Source organism: Leuresthes tenuis, unplaced genomic scaffold, assembly GCF_036924035.1.
Source record: "Leuresthes tenuis unplaced genomic scaffold, fLeuTen1.0.hap1 SCAF_2, whole genome shotgun sequence".
Taxonomy (NCBI): Eukaryota; Metazoa; Chordata; class Actinopteri; order Atheriniformes; family Atherinopsidae; genus Leuresthes; species Leuresthes tenuis.
Window position 1 is genome coordinate 20879616 of NW_027325356.1, and position 22754 is coordinate 20902369.

The 22754-nt window shown below is 41.1% G+C and overlaps 3 protein-coding genes across 7 annotated transcripts in view; 2 read left to right on the forward strand and 1 right to left on the reverse strand.

Moving 5' to 3' along the window:
- The window catches only part of mrvi1 (murine retrovirus integration site 1 homolog), a 32112-nt gene extending 27530 nt beyond the window's left edge, over positions 1–4582 (forward strand). For 3 of the 5 annotated variants that reach the window (XM_072380612.1, XM_072380608.1, XM_072380609.1), the window contains exons 15-21: positions 68–221; positions 517–566; positions 716–850; positions 1237–1298; positions 1959–2081; positions 2798–2926; positions 3641–4582. In XM_072380612.1, coding sequence (XP_072236713.1) covers positions 68–221; positions 517–566; positions 716–850; positions 1237–1298; positions 1959–2081; positions 2798–2926; positions 3641–3803 — 816 coding nt within the window. In that variant the 3' untranslated portion in view covers positions 3804–4582. Of the gene's footprint in view, positions 1–67; positions 222–516; positions 567–715; positions 851–1236; positions 1299–1958; positions 2082–2797; positions 2927–3116; positions 3169–3640 lie in introns of all 5 variants that reach the window. The other 2 variants (XM_072380611.1, XM_072380610.1) reach the window with 2 other exon arrangements.
- Positions 4583–6784: 2202 nt separating this feature from the next.
- On the forward strand, positions 6785–8958 carry lyve1a (lymphatic vessel endothelial hyaluronic receptor 1a). The gene is made up of 6 exons (XM_072380614.1): positions 6785–6962; positions 7081–7264; positions 7343–7482; positions 7932–8126; positions 8226–8298; positions 8691–8958. Exons 1-6 carry the CDS (start codon positions 6881–6883, stop codon positions 8836–8838), a joined length of 822 nt encoding a protein of 273 aa, XP_072236715.1. The 5' UTR covers positions 6785–6880; the 3' UTR covers positions 8839–8958.
- ampd3a (adenosine monophosphate deaminase 3a) lies at positions 8946–20331 on the reverse strand. The gene is given in 16 exon segments (XM_072380613.1): positions 8946–9817; positions 9904–10014; positions 10134–10307; positions 10738–10858; positions 11182–11345; positions 11615–11741; positions 11828–11991; positions 12072–12203; positions 12453–12647; positions 13542–13671; positions 13809–14028; positions 14115–14280; positions 14435–14615; positions 14807–15029; positions 20263–20299; positions 20302–20331. Coding segments are annotated over 16 exon segments (2331 nt in total). The 5' UTR covers positions 20323–20331; the 3' UTR covers positions 8946–9652.
- Positions 20332–22754: the final 2423 nt, after the last annotated feature.

A 22754-nucleotide genomic window follows, 5' to 3' on the forward strand; every position in this document is an offset into this window, starting at 1 on the left:
GGAAGTTCCTGTTTCTGTGCTCATACATTGAGGGGGCCTGATGTCATTTATTTTTATTGTCAAACAGGAGAAACGCATGAACAAGGCCACTGAGGTAATGATGCAATATGTGGAAAATCTGAAGAGGACATATGAGAAGGATCACGCAGAGCTGATGGAGTTTAAGAAGCTGGCCAACCAGAACTCAAACCGCTGCTATGGAGGATCTATAGACACTGGAGGTAAGTTGTCACTAACATTCCCCAAGTGCAGGGGAATCAAATCTGCTCAACATATCATCAGTATTTCCTTCTAAAAAAAACATTAGATAATGACGTTTTTGCAGTCAGAGGTTTGATGAAATATGCACCTATTTTAGGCTCACTTCTGGCTCGCTCTTTTAGTGTATTTTTAGCTATGAACTGGAGAATGTTTCTGCTGACCAGAAACACTGTGTGTTCAGGAAAAAAAATATACCAGCATGAAATTGATGCTTTCTTTTCCAATAATACTTCAATGTTCGCTTTCTTCATAAAGATGATGGAGTTACACGGCCATCAAGATCAATGTCTCTTACCCTTGGAAAGGTAAACAATGAAGTTTTCAGGATTGTTGCTTTTATTTCTCTCCCGGATTCATTTTCAAAACGGAGCCTTTATCTCGGTGATGTCTTCATGCCTTTGTAATTGTAAACAACAAACTTGCTTGTTCTGTTTCTCCACACTGTCATCTGTAGGCTTTGCCCAGGCGCAGGGTGAGCGTAGCCGTCGTGCCTAAGTTTAACCTACTCAACATCCCGGGTCAGACCCCAGCCACTGCTGGCCCGGGCCCCAACGCAGGACCCACAACAGGCGCTGCTCTTCCTGTTCTGGTAGGTCTTCCTGTCCTGCTCGGAAATACTGGGAAATGAGGTATGAAGCATTTGACGTAGTGATACCCAGAGTGACTTCTGAATGAAAGTTCATCTGTGGGTTAGAAGCAGATTCAGCTCTTTTCGGATAAAATCATTTATAGTTGTTTTTTTTAATATTACTGATAAGTTCTTGTCTGATAAGGACTAACGCTGTTTCAAAATGCCTAACCTTTGTCTAGCATTGCTAGAATTCGTTAGTCATTTAATAATTACATGAAATGTGGTCTATTTTTTTCCCTCCAAAATATAGAATTACACAGTATTTGACATGAAATAATCAAAGATGATTGTTAACTGATTTATTGTTAGATAACAATGACATTCTTAAACACTCTCCACTGCAGTGTGAAGCGAATGATGTGAAAGGCAGCACTTCACCAGAAGCAGCACAATCACCAGCAGATAGGTAATGTTAACATGTATGCACACACAAACACACACACACACACATATACACCAGCTGCATAGAAATCCCGTGTCACTGTTTGATTTATCAAGGCCATTCCACAGGCATAGAAACAATGGTTCAGGAGAAATCCTGAACTTCTAAACATTCTTATCAAAGCATTTTGTGCTGCGTAGGGAACTTTGTCTTGTTTGTGTGACCTGTAGGATGTGTTTTACAGTGCACAGACAGCCCCAGCGAGCTAAAACTTATCCTGGAAGCATGAAAAAAATCATCAAACCCTGCTGCAGATGAGGGCTGTGCTATCCTGGGTAATCTAAACATTTATGAAAGAGTCTGACACAGTCCAGACGCTAGGCTCAGATCATATTGTGGTTATAAAGTGAGCTTCAGTCGAGCCCTCGAGTGTCTGAGTTGGACGTTCTGTGGGGAGAGCAGCAATAACAAATGTGCCAGCTCCATTCCTTCTGTTTGCTCTCACCATGCCTGTGGTGGTGTCAGTAATGCACGCCGTCATTCATCCAGCGCTGAGCAGCGAGTCCATTACAAAGACGAGCCATAATGTTTTGACGGAACCTAACTGTGAAGTGTTTTATAACGTCTGCTGTGATAGTTGTGGTGTCCAAGGCTGACTGTTCTTTCCAATCTGAAACAATGCAGTGGAAAGAGTGTGACGGAGCAGGAAAGTGAGCCAGCCAAACCTTCAAGAAACGTGGAGGCGATTAGAGCTGAGATCAGAGCTGAGATGAAGGCACAGATCGAGGAGGAAGCGTACAACAAAGGGTAAGGCCTTCTCTCCTGCTCATTAATGTGCAAAGTCTCTGTATGATGGCATTGTTATTGCTCATGAATCATCACATTTGTGTGACTATACAGCAAACAAGAATCCACTGCATGAATTACTTAGAAAACATTTGATCTTCATCTAAATGACAATAATAGTAAACGCAAACAGATTAAACTGATACCAAACAAACAGCTGCTTTTGTGAGAACATACAAGCGAGAATTGTATGTTACCTTGGATCAAGCTGTTCGTATCTGCAAATGGCGCTGGTCCTCTATGACCTGTGGTTTCTTCTCAGCAAAGACACTCTTGCTGCAGCTCCTTGTGTACACACATACAGGTTTATTGAACACCAACCACTTGGATTAAACAACACAAATCATGGGGAAGTCTTTACCGATGCTTATCTTGGAGGAGACGCAAACCCAGCTCTGTCTCCATATTGTCACAGTTCATAAAAGGTACTCGGCCTGATCGAAAACCATTTTGAGGGAAGGAGTGGTCCCAAAGTCTCAAAAGCCTCCACAACAAACACGCGATGGAGGTTGTTACTTTTTCCAGCCGGCACCGCGTTGCCATGATTTGTCGCGTTACCGGATATTAATCTGATAGAAATTGTCCCTAAGATGAAGATCAGACTAGTTTTGTGTAATTAATGCAGGAATCTTGTTGTTTTTTTTTTCAATTTTAAATGTGCAAAATTTCAACCGCAGCTACCAAGAGGGGCTAAAGCAAAGCAAAGCACTTCTGGAAGAGAAATGTGAAGAGGAGAAAGATGCAGAGAAACTGCTCCTGTCAAGAAATAAGGATGAAGAGAGTGGAAAAAGGTTAGAGAGCAGCAGGTAAACTGAATCTGTTCCTTTACAATTAGACATGTATTGTATGTGTATTTTGATAGTATTATAGTAACTTTATTAAATGTTCCAAACTGTACTTTTGGATCCTAATATTTTTCAAAGACCTGGATGAGTCATATCTGTTATTATTCAGTTTAAATAGAAAATCTGTCTTAATCTGTGCTCTTTTTTTAAGTTTATCTAGAACAAAAGCAGCATCAGAGGTTCATTGCCAGGTTACTTGATTGGTATGACTTACAATCACTGAATCTTGACACACATTTTACAACAACACAGGTCAGGAATTATATAGTACACAAAGTGAAAGGATAGCTTCAAAGATAGAAGCTCAACTTGTGACAAAAGCACAACGAGGTTTTTGTGTTTTTTCTTCTTTTTTTCTTATATAAAAATGGGACAGTTTTCTAAAGCAGAGAATTGCTGGAGCTTGCTTCTGTCCACAGCCTCATAAGTAGCTTCAGAATTCAGCTTTGGGTTTATAATCGTTTTAAGATGTCTGTAAGACTGCACATATTCCAACAGCTAACTAACTCTTAATGGATGTGGATTAATCTGTAGGAGCACGCCCTCTAACATTAATGATCTTAATCTTTTACCACTGACACATGACAAATATAAGTCAGAGAAGTAATTGATACTGCCATGAGATCAGAAATATCAAGAATCTACTGTGTACTGAACAAGTTCTGATCCTCACAGGAGGATCGATGAGGTCCTGGCTCTTCTCACTCGGTTTTGTCCCAAGATCTCCATCAGCCGACGGCTTCTTTGGATGGCCCTGATGCTGTTTGTGGTGATGTGCGTGGTTATCAGTATTTTCACGTTCTTCAGTGACTACTACAACCGGCACGGGGACACGTAAGGAGAGAGTGACTTCGTACCAATCACGACCGAGATCTTTGGACTGAGTGTGAGAGCACGACTTAAGAACTCCACAGCAGAGACCACAGTCATCACGTCTCTGGCACTTTTACCATATCACCACATCCGGACTCACATGAGTGGACTGACCCCAAAGGTCGAGGCTCAAAGGCATTTTGGGAGGCTCTTTGGAAGATGTTGAAGATGTTTTTTATGATTGACTGCATGAAGACATTCTTTTGTTTAGAATGCAGTGAGTATTAGGATGGGGACCAACTGCATAGTGTGATGAAACGTATATTTAATTAATTTAGATGCTTATGTAATGATATATTTTGGTTCTGGAGTACTTTCAATAGAGACCATGGCACTTTCCTTTAAATGGCACCATCGAAGAAGTGTATATTTATCTACACTCTAAAGTTGCAGTTTAATGTCTCAGGTCCAACTGAGGACGAAGGCCTTAAGAGGTTTTGACTTCATATTTAAAGATTGTCTTTCTTGTTGTTTAGTTAATATAAAGGATATTTATAGATTAAAATGTAAACGCATTCCAAAGCAGTTCCTTAAGTGCAGTCATTTGCAGCTGACGGTTCTCGTTTGTCTAATTTTGGATTCAGAGCACTGACTGATTTTTTTTTTTTTTTTTCTTGTATGCGAGCACTTTTTAGATGGCATGAGGCGTATCTTTATCTTTCTGAGTGCCTGTGTTTGTGTGTTCATTGTTGATTGTTTGCTCTACCACTTCACCTTTAAATAAAAGGTGCCTGAAGACATTCAGTCATTTCAGTAGTGACAATTGATGGGTCATAGATTGGTCTTAGATTCCTCCTCAGGGACATTTAAAGGAATATGCGTGTTCACTTCTTTGAGGACGGTTGTGGGTTTTGGTGGATTTATGGTAAATGGACTGCACCACAATCAAAATACAAAACAGTTTGGTTAATTTAATTATTAATGATATTGATGTTATGATTTGTTCATGAAGCTCTGCTTTATTAAGACACACACACACAAAGTATGGGTGGTTGTGTTATGGGTGGCCACAGACAGTTGGCTGTTAATTCAGATAGTTTTAGGCTGGACTTCATTGATTGTTTTACAACGCTACTAGTTCATCGTTTCAGAAATCAAAGCTTGAATTTGTAGAAAAAGTAACAATCAACGATAAATTACCTTACATGAATATGTTGTCCAGACAAGTGTAACAACTTTCAACAAACCAAGCCATGATAAAATGTAACCTGCACAGTTCATGCACTTAATGGAAAAAAGGCACATACAAAGTTGTATTAAAGCTAATTTGATTTTATAGGTGAGCCTAGTGACGTGAGAGGTGAGTGTCTGTATCATATAGAGATAAAATGGTCAACATGCAAGTAAATTACATTAAAAGAAATAAAAACGCTTCATGTAAAATCACAGCCAGTGAAAAGTATCACGTATAAGTTATATCTAAAAAGTATTGAACGATGGAGTATTCATCAATATATCAGCAATGAACAGGTAACACTTTCTTAAAGGGAAACTTTTGAGGAATTAAAAGTGATCCTTTGTTGTCGTAATGTCTTAAAAAAATGTGAGTTCCAAGTGAGTTGGCACGCGATGACCCTCCCAGAACATGATAATCCTACAGGGTAGGATTTATTCCTCTAGCTTAACATTTCATAAGCACGTCTAACAGTTAGAATCAGCTTTTCAGTGAAATGTGATGAACACATATGTGGAGTGTACGAAAGTTAAACAGATCAGGAGCTTTCTTATTCAGAATAAATATTAACACTTTTGGTGCTTTAAGTGCATTTGACGACAACACAATATATACCTGTCGTAGTGTTTGTTCACGGGATGGTAATCCTAGTTTTACTTGAGGAGCTGCATAATATTTCCACTGCTGCTAACTGTTAGTATTCATTTGTTTAGCTGGATGGTGGAAATGTGAGGTAGCAGTCCTGTCATCAGCAATGAGAATGTTAACGCAGAGACATAAAGCTCTTCCAGCGGGTGCCTGATACTCAATGAAGGATACAGAAAGTTAAGATACTCATCTCAGTCTCAGCAGAAGGGATATTCAGAAAAATGTTCAATTATTTCTCACAATTATGAGTTCAGAGGAAAGCACTTTGACATGCCAAAGACGGAGGAGAACGTGTGTAAATAGTAAAAATAGGGGTGACTGAATTCTATTTAGCTGCTTCAGTTTTAGGATGCAGGCTTGTTGTCACATTGTCATATTCTACTAGAACCAAATAGAGCCATTATTACTGTTTTTATTGCAGGAGAGTAATCTGTAGTCAAAATGGCTTGTGTGGAGGGGAACAAAAAACTTCTTGCTCTCTCCTTTCAACACATATCAATTCTATTACATTCTCATTTGAGTGGTTTTATTTGTCTCAAGAAGTGGAACGTCTGTTTAAGTTTGTGTTGCCATGTGTTGTCATTTTCAACCCTCATTCACCTCACTGACACCTCACATCAGCTGCCGAGTCGTTGTCAGCACTCTTGGCGTCATTTCCTGCTATTGGTGCTTGTGGAAAGATGTTTTTGTGGAAGTGGGACGTCGTTGTGTGCCAAAGGCTCATCGGAGGATACCAGAGATAACGAGCACGTTTATGATTGAATAATGTCTCGCGGGAGGAAATCCTGGGGACAGCACGGCCGTTCAGAAGTGGGAAACGGTCAAAATCGCTTGAGCCACACATAGAAAGATATTATTTCTCAGAAGTCTGCTTCCACCCTAAATTTCAAACGTCTCTCTCACCGGCTCTTGTTTTAGTCAAACACTGATAATGTCTGGAACATCTTGCTTTCCACTGATTTTCTTCAAAGCTTTCTTTTTGTTGACATTTACTGATATCTCTTTGTCTCCTGAGTAATGCTCCTAGAACATATGATGGCCCTTGATCTGACTCGTGTGCAGTACTTCCTCCTTCCTTTTCCTTTACGCTCTGGCAATGACAGAGTCCACACACCCCTGTGAACAGAACCGTCACTATTTAACCGAGTCATTTGGCTCAGACACATGAACTCTGCATTTCTATTACTCCCTGGCACTTGTTATCTCTGCTCCCAGCAGTCATGAACATCATCTGGGTGTGCGTCGCATCAGCGTTGGCCATCGCTTCAGTTTCCTCTGATCAAAACATGACCCACATCAGCTGTAAGTCATTCCGGGTGATTTTTCTATGTAACTATGCTTAATTCATCGGGTCAACAGTAAAATGAGATGTTTTATCTTATCTTAAACTAAATCTGAAACTGTTTCATGCTCTTTCCAGTTTTCCCATCAGTGAACCAAAGCGTAGCTGGTGTAATCCAGGTTAGCAGCTTAAATGACCGCAACCAGCTACATTATGCCTTCAATGCCTCTGAAGCCCGGAGGCTATGCCATTCTCTCAGACTGAGCATTGCCTCAAAAGCACAGGTAGAGGAAGCACTGACCAGAGGTTTAGAAACATGCAGGTAAGACATGCTTCACAATACCTCCTTAGTGAAAATTTGATTAAAAAAATACATGATGTCATGTTTTGCTTCTTTTAGATTTGGATGGATCGATGAACATTTTGTGGTCGTTCCCCGGGTCCATGCACTTGCTAATTGTGGCAAAAACCTGACAGGGCTGGTGAAATGGCGAGCTTCTGTAACGAGCAAGTTTGACGTCTTTTGCTTCAATGAATCCGGTATGAAACATTTAATCTGCAACTACCAATGATGAGACCACAGTTATTTCAAGTTGCCCTCCCTGCTTTTTATTGGCTCTTGAAAAGATGGAGAGTTGATATAACTGAGAAACTCTAAACTCAGATTAAAGGGAGTGAACATGACTGACTTACTGCGCTTGTATTTTAACTAAATTTGAATTCAGGTGTATTTTCGATACATTCTACACAACTCCCTCATACAAAAGCTTGAAAATGTTCTTATGTGGAGAGCGTAACTACATTTTTAAAGAACTGTTGGATAAATGCATGGGCTTTTTTCCCCCATTTTCTTAGAATACATAAGAGTATATGGTGGCAAATGAGAGGCAGCAACAAAGTCAAAATAATTAAAAATGACACACAAACTGACATTTCATGGTGCGACACGAACGTATCTGATTACTCGTCATTTTTATGTCCAAACACAGATGCAGAGTCACAACTGAAGGATACAGCGACTGGCAGCCCTTTGAGCAGCAGGTATAACTCGGAGCCTACTTTCAGGGCAACAAAGTCTACCCTGACAATACAGTCTACATCCACTTCCTCTCATACTCCTACAACCACAAACAATGAGACAGAACCAGCCTGCTTTGTCGTCAGTGTGCATAACTCTACGGGAGGTAGGAGACTTTGCTTCGGAGGAGCTTCTAGTCTTATTCAGTTCTGTGCAGAGGACGCAGTAACGACTAATGAAATGACCCTTCTTTATTTTGTTACAGCAAAGGCGGTGCTCATCACCTGCTCCTGTGGCCTTCTTCTGATTTCAGTAACCATCCTGGCATATTTAAAACTGTGAGTAGCATAAACACAATGATAGAAAAACAAAAAAGTATTTGTCATAGGTTAACTAATGCCAGGTGTAAGTGAGATACATTTTCAACAGGATTACTAAATGAAGATGATCAACAGATGTAGGAAAGACTTTTAAAGCAAAGCCTCACTCGTGCGTGACAAAATCCAGATGTTACACTGCAAAATCTCACCTGCCATTCATTTTTTTTAAAACATTACTTTTAAAAGTATTAACTGACTTTGAACCAGTCATAAAATATCATTAACAGCTTAGAATATCTTACATAGATGCCTTGATTTAACATGTTTCATCCAACTCAGATTTCGGTGTTTGTTATGATTTCTTAATCTCAATCTCTTGGATGATTTTTCCTTTCTCTTTCTACGAAAAGGACACGGCGTTGCTTTCAAAGCTCTGACGTGACGCAGCAGCGAGAGTACATCCAGACAGAAGAGTGGGAGTGTGCGAAGACTGTCACAGAAACCAAGAAAGTTGTTTCAGACGATGAAAGGATAGACGTGGACGACAGTACACATTAAACATTTTTGCATGGAAAAAACTACAAGGAACATCCGAACAAGGATTTAAATCTTTTATGCACCTTGACTGTTATGAACATATTGCAACTGAATGACTATAAAGGGAATTTATTTTGTGTACATGTGTTTATTGTTTTCAGTCATTTAATGTCTCTCAGTGGAGCTGTTTAGCCAATAGAGGGCAATGCTTGCAAGGCTTTTTGTTCTCAGAAGACTGCTTTGGTGCTTCAGACAGTGAACATACATTTAAAAAGGGGGGTGGGGGTACTTTCTAAACAGTTGGGGATCAACCACAACTATCAACATATCAGTATCTTTCCAAATGTTCACAGAGTCCCAACTGAACAAGCTGTTGAAAGAAGAGACACAGGAAACATCCCCGACAATATTCGTCTCTGTTATCCCAGATGACTGCTGAAAGCTTTTTAAACCACTCGTGTTCTCATGTTTGATATATAGTGTATGCAGGAAATTAAACATTTTTAACTGCCTCCCCCATCACAAAATGCAGTGTAAGGTACAATTGTTGATAAATACGGGCTCCTTTAACGACAATGACAAGTGTGGATTTGCTTCCCTGGAGTCTGGAGCGCCAGAGGTTTAGTCTAAACCTCAGAAAACTGAAGTAGCATCAGTCATTTAAGGCATGCATCTTCATTAAGCCACATCCTCTGATGTGTTGTTCTGTAAGTGACAATATGTGATGTGTTTTAGATAACCATCAAGGCCACCCGCTGACACGCTAAAAGATAATGGTGACTGATGATACCTGAGTGCGCAGCATGCTATGACTCTCTTTCCAGTGGCATCTGCTTTAATTCATAGCTTCGGACTTTGCTGCGTCGACTATGAAACTAAGTTCATTACACAGTGTTTCGTGTCTGTAGGCCATGCGGATCTGGGCAACATTGGTCCGACGGATGTCGTTCCCTTCATGTCCGTCTCTCAGATAGTTCACCCCTAAGAAGTGCTTCTTTTCCTTTAGATTAAAACAATCTAATTAGCTGCTGTAAAAAAACAGATCATTTACATGCCTGGTATAAAATAGGAGGCTGTCACAGTTACCTGGTGAGATAATCCACTCTGCAGCACACTGTTCCTGGCGATTTCGCACACGTCGCATGTGCTAAACTTCCACAGCTGAGCTGCTATTGCGTACTCCTCCATCAGTGGCTCCTTGAATCAGGGCACACAACAAGTGGATAAGAAGGAGGCTTGTTTGTGTGGCAGAACTATCATCCATCTCATCCTTACTGCAACAGTAAGTCAGAGAAGGATTCGCCATGTGTTTTTACCTTAGTGTAGTGGAACTGCATGGGATCGTCTGTGGACAGGGATACACACAGGCCTTTGTGTAGGAACTCTCTGAGTGGATTCTTGGAGTATTCCAGGAAGAGGCTGTTGTTGCTGAGAGGAGACATCGCAATCGGCACCTGGGCCAGGTAGTACAGGTACTGAAGCACAGGGCTCTGAGGAGAGATTGGACAAACGTATAACAATTTGGTAATCAAAGACATAAGGTACACACAGCAGGTTCTGCTAAGGTTTGACAAATTTGTTCTTCTTTGTCCTGACTGAAGAATTATTCTAACCCTATCTTTACATGAAGCCCTCTTGTTAATATACTATATAATGTTTATGTTTCAGTATTGTACAAGTGAGCTGTGATCATTTTGCAGCTCAGAAGTTCTCCAAATTTAAAACAATTTGTATTGCTTCAGGTTTTGTTGCTCATCATGTGATTGATCTCAACTGAGAGTGGAGAGCACACCAGCTGTGAGTTATGTCTTCCCAGCTCTCTGATTGGTTGCTCTTTGATCCGAACAGACAGCGTTTGAATTCAAAGTGTTTCGTGCGGTGGCGACGTTGCAAAGGGTTGGAAATGATCCGGTCAAGTACCTTCTTCAAGTTGAGTCCATGTGAGATGTTGTCAGCAGCGAGAAAGGCGGAAACCAGATGAGTGACTGATCCCGCCTCTCCACAGTGGGGACGAAACTGGAAGGTGCTCAGTCCACGTTCTCTATGGAGGACAAAAGAGACGTGACAAACAAGTCAGCCAATGTACGAGCTAGTCACAGAGCAGCGTCGAATTCTGTTTCTCCCTGCCTCAATCATACTGAGAAAATCTATCAACTAAATACTGAGAGGTCATCTAATCTGCTGTGTTTGTTCAGTAGTTCTTACTTACCTGTGATTATTTCACAGGTAAGTAAGACACATTAGACTTAGAGCAAAAAACACAGTATGAGGCCTTCAGTTCAGATCAAATAAAATAGGACCTCCATCAGAGCTCTTCCTGTAATTGTGTATGTTTAGAACAAGGAAGAAGGCATTTGCACTTACTTTCTGAGGTTGTTGAGGACCATGATGTTTGCATACATGTGGAAGATGTAGTAGCTGTAGGGAGGGTTGTCATCTGTGGTCCACTGTTCCGGTTTTGGGCTCCTGAAGGAGAACATGTGATCGCTGTGTTTGGACTCATCGTCTACACTGTCAAAACCTGATACCTACACAAAAAATTTAAATGTGTTAATTTCTTTTGGGATTTCTTTACAAAGCCTAGCATGGCTACAAATCAATGAATTAATCATGATTTTCTTCATGCGAGCCCCCACATTAACAATGAACAGTGCTCTGAACTTTTTAATCCACTTTATAGCTTGTCATAAACAATCTAGTAAGTGTTTTCATACTTCATATAATGCTGAATAAAGAACCTCCCCTTGATGGCACGCACATTTTGGTTTAATTAATCCTAAAAGATCCAGCATCTTACATATTTGAGGAAAACGTGAAGTTCTCGGTGCTTCTGTGGGTTCACAGTAGCCTCGAACAATGGAAGGAATATGTTCTCCAATGTCTTGGCAAAATTAGCTACCAGTTTCTTTGATTTGAAAATATCACTGAAAAAAAAAACATATTTAAGCTTTATTTCATGAGAGATTTTCACATCAGAAGCTTGTTTTTTTTCCAAGGATGTGACACTCACTATATCCTGGGCACCTGGATGATCCACCTCATGTTTGGCGAGTGCACTTTGTGGTGAATAAACCACTTTGCGAGACTCTCCCACTCGTCAGGAGAGCGTCCGTAGATTGAGAGGCGAGGCTCTGCGTGCTGATACTTACTGTCCTCGAGGTCACGAGCCACCTCCTGTGAGATGAGAAGGAAAGTGTGCTGAACTGCTTCTGCACCAGAACTGACTTACAATGCACGACGACAGGACGTGATACCTTTATGATCCGAGCAAAATACTCTCCATTAATGTAGTTGTCTGTTTTCAGGAATATTTCTCGAAGCTCACTGGCGCCCACTGGGTTGTACTTTGAATTGAACTTGTCAAACCGGTGAAAGGTGTGTCTCCCCTGGAAAATTCACAAATTACGAAATGCAATTGAGAGCCCACAACAATTAGCAATCAACACTACCGGCACGAGCAGTCAAATGAACTTTAACAAATCAGAAGCAGCGGAAAGATATGACACAGGATTTTTATCCATTTCTCTTCAACTCAGCCTGATAAGCAACTAAATTCTGGAAAAAAATAAAAAGAACTCAGAAGATGACAGCATTTTGACACGCTAAAACAAGGTGGTATGTCCTTCTTTCCTTACAGCATGCACATCCAGAGAGTCCACGGTGAGGTCATATGGGTCCATGTTGAGGCTGTGGAAAACCTGCTCGAGGGTCATCTTTTGTCCATCCTTTTCTACAACCAAGCGGCCTGCTTCAGTCTTGTATGTTTTTTGGATGAAGGTCAGTAGGTGCTTCTGAGACATGCATGCAGCTGCATGAATATGTGTGTCAATCTGGAAGAAACAAACAATTGAACTTGTTTTAACACGTGGCTGTTCACCTAAGGTAATAGTTTATTTGAACAGATGATTAAGTAGAGATCGGGAGCACTTGTTAAAATATTTTATTATAGTGGAGGTTAAGGTACAGGTCCAAGGCTGTATCTGTATGTAAAACAAAACTAGCACAGTTTGTAGACGGTTGCTGAGCATGGCTCAATAAGCAAAAAGGCCTGTCTGCAACATCAATTGAAAAAATGGATGCAGCATTGTTACATTTCACTGTTGCTCCATCATATTTGGAGTTGTAGTTGACATTAGTGTCACTGACCATAAGATACAGTTTCTATTTAGTCTGTACAGTGTTAATGATGCAGGAGTTAAACTGTCCGGTTTTCAGATCTAACTCTGACCTGTGAAGGTGATACAGAGATTAGCTGTGTTGTGAATTTTTAAAAATCACCCTAAAGCCTGAGAGGTTAAGTCAAAGTGTCCTTTATCTACTACTGGATAATCAAGATAAACCACTTACAGATGAAACCAACAACATTCAGCATCGTGGTTTAACATAATGTTCCGCTTGGGTCCTGGCATTCATGTGGTCGACATGCACCACCCAACTAAACATTACTGCAGACCAATCATACCCCACCCTGTGGGAATGGCACTCCCCCAACAGGACAACAAACCCCGTCACATTATAAAAACTGCTCTGGAACATCTTGAGGAACACAAACTCCAAACTCCCCAGAACCCAATCCGATCCAAGAATTAGAACAAGCCCGATCCACGAAGTCTCACCACATTGCAACCCAAAGGACCCAAAGCCTTCAGACACAACACAGAATAAGCAGGAGCTTTTAGTGTTGTGGCTGATCAGTGCACAGCACCTGAAGGTAGAATACTGACCTTCCTAACGTTGTAGAAATCCCTGTGAGGCACACATTTCAGTTCCTTAAGCTCAGCCATCTCGTTAAGCATTTCGTGGAGGTGGAACTTTGAACTCAAGAAGTTTAGTCTTCTGTGACAGTAGGTTTTCCTAAAAAAGAAATACAGTGAAACTCGGTGTATGCTTCATAACTCTGACATGTGTGATTAAGTGCTGTCTACTCCAAGCGGCAACAACTGGTTTTTCCACCAGCATAACTATAAGGCCACTTTGTTTTGACAACTTACGTGGGTCCATCTGCAACCATTGCCAGCACATGGCCAAGATCTATGGCAAAGGTCTCCAAGTCTGGGTAAGGAAGATCATGGGGCTGGTTTGTTCTGAGTGCCTCAGCATTATCATACACATACACAATCCCATCCTTCATCTCCAGTTCATAGTTCAGATTCTCAGGGATGTAGTCCATGGTGTAGGGATCCTCATCATCTGCTGGACACGGGCACATGTCTGGTGGCCATGTCATTATTCTGTTAATGTCATAAAAAGCAGCATAAGACATTCTTGCAAATGGCAAATGCAGGAGCATTTCATACCTGGCAGAACCTCATCTCCTTCGCTCCATCTCATGTTCTGAGCACTGCAGAGGAACTGGCTTGTGGTTCTACAGAATCTGTGATAGGCCAGCTTTGAGTATTTCTCTCGAAGAAGCAGAGCCTTAAAAAGACTCCTGGCTGCCTGTTCATAGTCTTCCACTGTGATCTGTGCGGGAAATTGACATTACACATAAAGTCTTATCCGAGTTATTTGGTATTTGTTCAAATACATCAATTAGTAGTAATAATTATTGAATACACAGAAAGTAAAGTTGCACAAGCCTCAATTGCGAGGCACACCAGGTCACGGAGGCACTTACCCCGGCACAGTAATCACCACTTATGGTGACTCTCTGGAAATCAGGGCAGTTTTCTATCACTGATGAGCTGGTGGAGCTGGGGGACAGAAAGGGTGTAACTGTCCCTGACCATGCACCGTCTGAATTCACTGGGATCTGCAGGGACAGTGACTGGGAACGGATCATCTTCAGGCTTTTTCTCCTGGAAAATTCATTATTAACATGTTCATGTTTACTAAACCTGGTCTTACTGTCAGTTATGGAAAGATGCAAAACAAATGACTTTGTTTCATTTTGTTTCAGTACGTTTTTATATTCATAAAACACATTTTCTGATATGATCTGACCAATCTGTGGTCTGTGGTTCAGTGACAGAGCAATCGCCGGTCCTACCTCTTGTTGCTCTCCACTGACTGCTGCTCTGCCAGCTCCTTAAGCAGCTCATGGTCTTTGGCTTGCTTGAGGCCAATTGGGCAGTCTTCGGGCACCGTGAACATGGACAATGCATCTTTGTTGTCTTCTTCTTTTAATGCTGAAGCGTACACCTTTTCTGCAAGCAGCTGCGTCTTCTCATCCACCTCACTCAGAGTCACCTTCGGGAATTGACGAGGCATGTCTGCAAGAAGGCAGAAGCTGCCGTGAAATGACAGGCGGCGATGGGAGAGCCTGTTCTTAATCTCCGAGGTGATTCTGCTCGGAGCAGTTTGGGCTGTTTAGTAAACATGAGGATCTAATTGTGTAAAGGTTAGTATGAGTGGCTTTCAAATAGAGTAGCGCCACCTGCGGAGCTCAACATGAACTACCTTTGTGAGTTCAAACAACCAAAACAACAAGATTTTTTATATCATTCATTTAAATTTTGATATGTCGTGTCCATTTTGGTTTATTTTTGTTTAATTAACAGCCTCTTTTAACATGTGACATCTACACACATTCCCCAGTGTCCTTGTCATCCTTAAAAAGCTTTTTCTGCTTTTTGTGGCCCTACATAATGTCATTATGTACTTTTACTAGGTCTTTTACTATTCTTGCAGGCTGTCTTTTTTCATTTTAAGAAGCATTCTCTGTGTCAAGCAACCCCTTCTATTTTAATACATGCTCTGACAATAAAGTCATCATTATCTGCTGTAATGGATACTGAAATGGAAACACTAGCACAGCCAAGGGGATATTGAAGGGAACACCATTACACTTATGCTGAAAGCATTTTGACCTGAGCACTCAGGTCAGCAATGACATGTGCTGGCACATTCACTTAGATTAGATCCAACTGTTTAAAGAAACCACCCAGACCTTGGCTGGAACGAAAGTTTTCTCCAGCTAGTCATGACATGTCAAGTTTTAGCAGTGGCAGCGTCTCTTTTTCCTCTTACGAATGGCAGTAAATCAGGTTTATTTCTTATAAACAACATAGTTGCAGAATAACACTGATTTAGGCCACACTCTATATTTAATCCAGTTTAATTTCCATCTACTTTGTCATTTGTCAGGGTCACAGACTCCTACAATACAGACGGAGCTTCTGCAACGAGACGATCTGGACGGACAACATATACTTGTAGTCATAGCGGGTCCACGCTGCATGGTGTAATCCAAGCCAGGGTGCGTCCAGGAAACTTATCATTCCAAACACACAACACCATCCTGACAACAGCTGCGTATATCACTGCTGGCATCGCATGCTGTAAAAAGAGATTCTAGGCCAATAGTGCTGTAATGATTGGGAGCTGATGGCTTTATGAATTAATAACCAGCATCTCACACGTCTCAAAATAGAATTTATTACCAATGACACAGGTTTTTCTATTTCCCACTTTTTCCACATGTATGCAGACTCAAGTACACTAGTTGGTACAAATCTGTGCAACTTCTACTTCACTTTAGTCTCTCTTTTTAACTTCGTATTGTCTTTATTCTTTTCATGCCCTGCTGTTTGTAAACTATTGTATTCGCTGCATCTCAGAGGGAAAAAATGCTCTTTTAACCTCACAACATTCATCTGACAGCTCAAGGAAGCAAACTTGTCCCATTATAAAATCAATATTTTCTGCTGACAAAACTTAAATCTCTTGTTTTGTCACACGTTTAAAGGGGAATTTCGTTCTTTTTAAACCTGGACCACATTTCTGGCATAAAATACGTTCATCTACTCACCGATAACAGGTGAAAGTCGGCGTCCTTCAGACACTATTTAGATCACTCAAGATCCGCCTATATCCATATAACGGGAGTGAACAGGGCATAGACACTACAGCCTCTAAATAAGGCATTATTCTATTTATTTCACCAATAATTTAAAACAAACGAATGAATGATTCATTCGTTTTACTATTGCACTGTTAGTTCAGAACTGTTCTGTTGTTGTTGTTGGGGGCTTATCGGGGGCTTTCTACACACGTCTAGTGGGATGACGTCATCGACGTGAACTTCCCCTTTAAGCACCCAACAGCTAGCATGCACAGCTAAAGTAATACACTGATGGACTGGCACCATGATCTTGTTTAGACCACCTGTAATGGTGCTTGATTGGATCTTTGCACATCAATCAGTTGACCAATGGCTGCAACAACGTGCAGTTAATTCAGTCTTTATTTGCCGAGATTAAAAACAGAACAATCAAAGCAAAGAATGGAAATAAACTCCCAATAATAGGCCTACTTTATTCTTAACCTTTTCAGTGAAACATGTGGAGTTGTAACTAAATAATGGGAATACTAATACCAGACTTGATCAATAAACAAAACTAGTCACAGACCGTGTTTATAGGAAGATTAAACGGAACGTAAAAAGGAGAGGAATTGGATCCAAGCATTTACCCAAAATTAGTTGGACAAATAAAACAGCTATTCAAACTGCAGTGAACCAAAAGGATGGAAATACAGCATTCAAGACATTTAAGACTCATAGTCTATCCTTTACAGCTGACTGTCAACCATGATGCTGTCTGATATATCAACTTTTGTACTGTGTAGGCGACTGAACCGCACAAACGGCGGAGGAACACATTCCTAACTGAAACGTTAACCGTGTTTGGAAAGTTGGTAAATGCGATTTTCAACAATAAATAAATAAAAAGCGCACTTAAACGATAGCTTTAGTGAGGAAATATGTAATGTAATTCAATATCAAATCAAATTAGACTTATATTGTAATTTTGTAGCTGCTGACCTAGAATAGTCCCCTGTACTTCTTCATCGGGCCGAGGTGCTTTCCTCTGGAAGGGTGAGTTTTTAGGAGATTCTGACTGTTGCTCAGGCTTATCTCTTGTCGTATAGAGTATTAATATTTGAGCCTATATTTGCAGCCTTAGAACTCTCCCGGTCTGAACTCGGCTAACAAGAATTTCAACGTACCTTGACTATGGTTACCGTGACAACCGAGGTAAAACGGTGGCATAATTGTACAAACGAATGTTGACAGACATTGATGGAATACCTGTAAAGGCGCAAGCCACCGTAGCGTTGTAACAGGATAAAACGTTATTGTTGACTTGTTTTTTGTCCATTTGCTATGGTTCAGATGGAAGAATTATTAGAGAAAACTGAAAAATTGTAACTTGCCATATAGCATTTGTTCAAACTGCTATGAATTATTATTATTATTGGTTTTAGTTGTTTTAGATGACAAAAAGATTCTCCTCTCACGGCCCCTTTACGAGTTTCAAATAGTGCGATATTTTTTTTCTCTCAACAGCAGTTTTATTTTAGATAAAATTGAACTGAATTTTGAGGTAGGGCGTTTTATCATGGCGACCCCACCTGCCACCTGCTGGAGATCACAGCTAAAGGACACTGTCTAATCAGCAGCTTGTCTTCTCTCTGTTCTACTTACATAAACTTTTACTTCAGCTTTAACTTCTTACCAGCTGACAAAAGACAAGGGTTGAGGAGTCTCTCCCTATTGCTCCAGGTACTGCACAGTTTACTTTACTATTACATTAATTATCATGAATTTATGAGACACATGAAACTCTATAAGGGGGGTGGGGGCTCATCTTTCTTATGTTATCCAATTTGCTGCTCATCAACCTAGCCTTTTGATGTTGACAGATGTGCATTGATGCACAGAATCTGCTAGACAGACTTTTAACTGGACTTCACAACCATTTAGCCTGCTGCACTTACCCGCTGTGATGCTCATAGCCATTTCTGTGGGGGGTCCTTTAAAGTTGGAGAAGCGACTATAGATCAGCAGCACCTTAAGAGGTTCTGTCTGTCTTTCCTCGTGAGTCTAAAGTGATACACCACAAGGACTTTATTTTTGTGGCCTCCGATTTCTCTATTTTAAGGATCCGGTGTCATCATGTTGACTGAGCTGCTAATCCTGAGAACAGGTCAAAATTGGCTGTCAACAAAGAGAGGTCTCGATCGTGGGGTATACAGAGGAATCCACCGCCCTGTTTCTCTTTTAGTCTCCGTTTCACTCTGACTTTTAGACACAAACACACAGCACTCGAGTAGAAACGCCACAATGCACACACGTGGAGAGGGCGGGAAAAGAAGAGATCTCTTTTTTACTTCCGTTGCAAAGAGGCATCACAACAAGGTGATGGCAAAGATAGCCGACCCCTCCTAGCTTTTTTGTTATCTGTTTGTGACGCTGAAGATACTCTCTGTCAAGTAACAGCCGAGTAACCAAGCAGCTCCTTGTCCTTCAGGTCAATGTTGATTCACTTTAGCAGTAAAAAAAATAAAATAAATGCTTATGCTGTGGGATTCTGGGGCTGTTTACCCTGTGATCAGAGAGTTAAATGTAGATCATGATCTGTGACAGTTTTGCACAAAATTGTGCAAAGGTCTTGGCCCACCCCTCATTTCATGTGGTGTCATCTTGACAGACAATAAACTTTGGGAACTTTGGAATTTCCTTCCAGAAGCATGGAGAACTATCCCTTGAAGCTACTTCAAGAAATTACTGGAATGTTTGCCTCAGAGGCCTCAAATTGGGTTTAAGACAAAAGGTGGTCGTGCCCAATGTTGACTTTCAGGTTAGAATTGTATAAGAATAGAATTGTATGTGCAAAAATTGGTGTTTGCTTACTTTAGACCTCTGCAATTTTTAGATTGGAGCAGCTAATGTTTTAAAATGGCAAGTCCGACTCAGAATTTGAAATGATAAGATATATGGCAGACATGATCGGCTACAGTCCCTCCCCACGACCCTGAATACAGTGAAGCTGGTGTGGAAAATGGACGGATGGATGGTTAATGAGTTGGATTCCTGTTTATTCTTAAACCAATCCCTGATAATAACAATGACTTTCAGTGCAATGCCTCCTGAGCTTCACAGCAACGCAGTGGAAAAGTATTTTTGATCTGCATCACAGGAGCCTTTTCAGATTGTCTGATTTGGGAAACATCAGATCTCAGATAGCTGTGAAAGTGTTACGGAGTGGATCTGCAGAAAGCATTCATAGGCACTAATGCGAGTGGCATCTTAATGGTGCTCGGTCTGTGGGGACTGTACTAATGTGGGTTTGAGAACTGCCTTGTTTGTGAGTCTGCTCAAGGGTGCTGTGATGTGGAAATTTGGAGTCAAGCATATATTATAGCCATGGTTACTTTGGAGAGGCAGGATCATTATTCATTATTTCCTACTCGCAGTGGAAATCCCACAGGAGACTGCAAGAGGCCATTACTGGATCACTCACAGCCTATCTCAGACTCAGCTGGCTGTATTCTGCCACCTTTATCTTGTCTCGTTTGACTTTTCTCAGACACCTCACTGCTCTTATTGGCTGAGCACCCGAGATGGCGCTTATATCTGACAGAAAGGCTCAACAACACAAGAAAAAAGCCATTTGCCACATTACTGAGATAGTTATGAGAGAGGGAGAGGGAGAAGCTCACTCTTTCCCAAGGAAGGGCTTGAGTGCTGCTTTAAAAAAAAGGCGTGTCTCCTCTTCTCATCTCCCTCAGGGGCCAAGCCCTGGAAAAGAGTGAGGAGAAAAAGCAAAGGAAGTGCACTCACCCTTGACCTGAAAGCAAATGTCCATGTAGCCATCTTGTTTACATTTTCAGCAAGTCGGTGCGTGCATTTGTGATGCACCCACGGGAAACTGTCACCATGGATATGCTTAAACCACTTAACAGTTACAGGATCATACCCTTACCAAACTTTATATAGCTATAGAACAAGAAAATGGAGGAAGGCGTCGTTGGTCGTCAGTGTTTATCACCGGTCCCGTTCTAATGAGAATGTCAAAAATGTCTACTCACCTCTCTTTGCTCTGCTGTCTCTGACGTGTATAAGAACGGCAGAAGTTCTCTCACAGAAACGTCTAAGTGATGCTGTGCTCCTGTTGTGGCAGGGGTATTTGATATTTCCTCCACCACCCTGCAGCATAAACGAATCCATCCTTAACTCTTTCATGGCTGCAGCTCAGTTGAAGGACAACATCGGGGGTTTGAATGCGGAAATGCATCTTCGTGGTCATATTTTTTTTTTTAAATAGAGCTTGAATAGGAGACTTACTCATTTTCAAACCTTAATATGTGACAATGACTTTTACTAGAAATGTTTATAGTTCCTCAACCAAGAAACAGGCTGTTAGGATGCTATTCCACAGGTTGCTCTCAGCAGTGTACCCAATAGCAAGAGGTTGTGCCTCTGATATTGCAGGCGATCGGTTTACTTTGCAAAGACACGTAAATAAACATCTAGATTGTCAGACTGAGCTACAGTTAGAATCAGTGTCTGGGTCGTGTCTCCCAGGCAGATCAGAGGGCTCTCTCTGACACGCATTCAGAGCAGAATAAACAGTCTGACAGTGCAGCATGAGCACTGCACAACTCCTCACATCGCCTCTGGAGAGGACTCAGATCTAGTGTTGTGGCCTTAAGCAGCGGGGGGGGGCCCACAGTCCCTGATTTAGCCTCACATCGGTTTAGATTATGAGACTAATCCTTTCAGCTCAGGTCATCACAGTACTTTTAGAGTTGGCTGCAGTCGACTGACTCTTAGTTCTGGGACCATATCATTTTGATTAACAGCAGTACTGTAACACTAAGTGTTTTCTCTGCTTTCTCCTGTCTTGTCCTCGCCTCCCTCTTCTCTTTCGCAGCAGGGACTTGACATTGTGAGAATGAGCAGCGACATCAATGAGATAAACAGGTGAACTTATTCATATCTGAGTTCTGCTTAGGTCTTCCTTGCACCTCCAGACAGGCATTTTTTTCATTTTGGCAAACTAGATTTCCACTGGTTACTGTAGAATTTAGCCAGCATCCTGCTGGAAAAAGCAGGTCCTGAAACCATGCTGGTTAGAGCAGTCTGAACGTAGAAGTGTAAAGAAATAGAAGATCTAAAGCTTAGAATACAGAAAGTAATGGAATGCAGTATTATTTTTTTACCTGCTTACCGAGAGTGATCGGTTTGTTGATGCTATCACCGTGTCTATGACGTCACTAGCTTATTGGCTTACTGAAGGAGTGACACCCTCACTTATTAAGAGAGTAGACTACAGATCCATTCATTCTATTCTTAGACTTTGATGACAAACACTGTGTTTTTTGTCATAAAACCTTTTGTTCAGAAAGTCACATTAAAACTGTAGAAATACATGTTACATAAATAGCCACTAGATGGCGCATTTGCTTTAGTTTGCTTTCTTTGCACTACTCATTAGGGCTCATGCCCTGCAGGTTTTGTCTTAAGTGACTGTCTATTGTGCCGATTAAATGGGCTCCTAAGCTATACTTAAGTAATAGATAAAAGACACTAAGAGAGACTGAACCCTCTCACATCCATATATTTGATAAAGGTTATCCTTTGAGGGTTTTTTGCAAGCATACTGTCTGTCTCCTTATGCAAAAGAGAAGTTTTATGGAATCATTACAAAAAGGGAAAGAAAGAAAGAAAGCAAACTAACTCTTATTCTACTCGCATTTCATAATGAAAGAAAGCCAGTGTTTTTCAGGATCAACATAAGAAAATATATCATTGCTCAGGACATTGGGGAAAATTTGACGGATTTCTTTTTAAGGCAATTCATCAACGGCTGGTCTGCAGGGAATAGTTCTCAAAAAATAATAGTTAGGGAACAGTTCTCTCATGTTTCTGTTCCTGAGCTTCAAGTTGAGGCGATCGAGCTCGCAGCATAAATCACAGCAAGAATGAAAAGACGCATTTTTGCTGTTTTGTCCATCCAATCTCCCTAGATGGCGATAGAGATGCCATGATTACAGCTTTGACCCTCAGTTTTGTTTCGATGTAACCTTTTCACATCATTCAATGCAGCATTGTTGAAATGCAACATTTCACCAGCCGTTATTGGCATTTGTGGCGACTTACCACTGTGCCTGCGTGTGATGACGTGTGTCTCATTGTGACCGATGCCTTT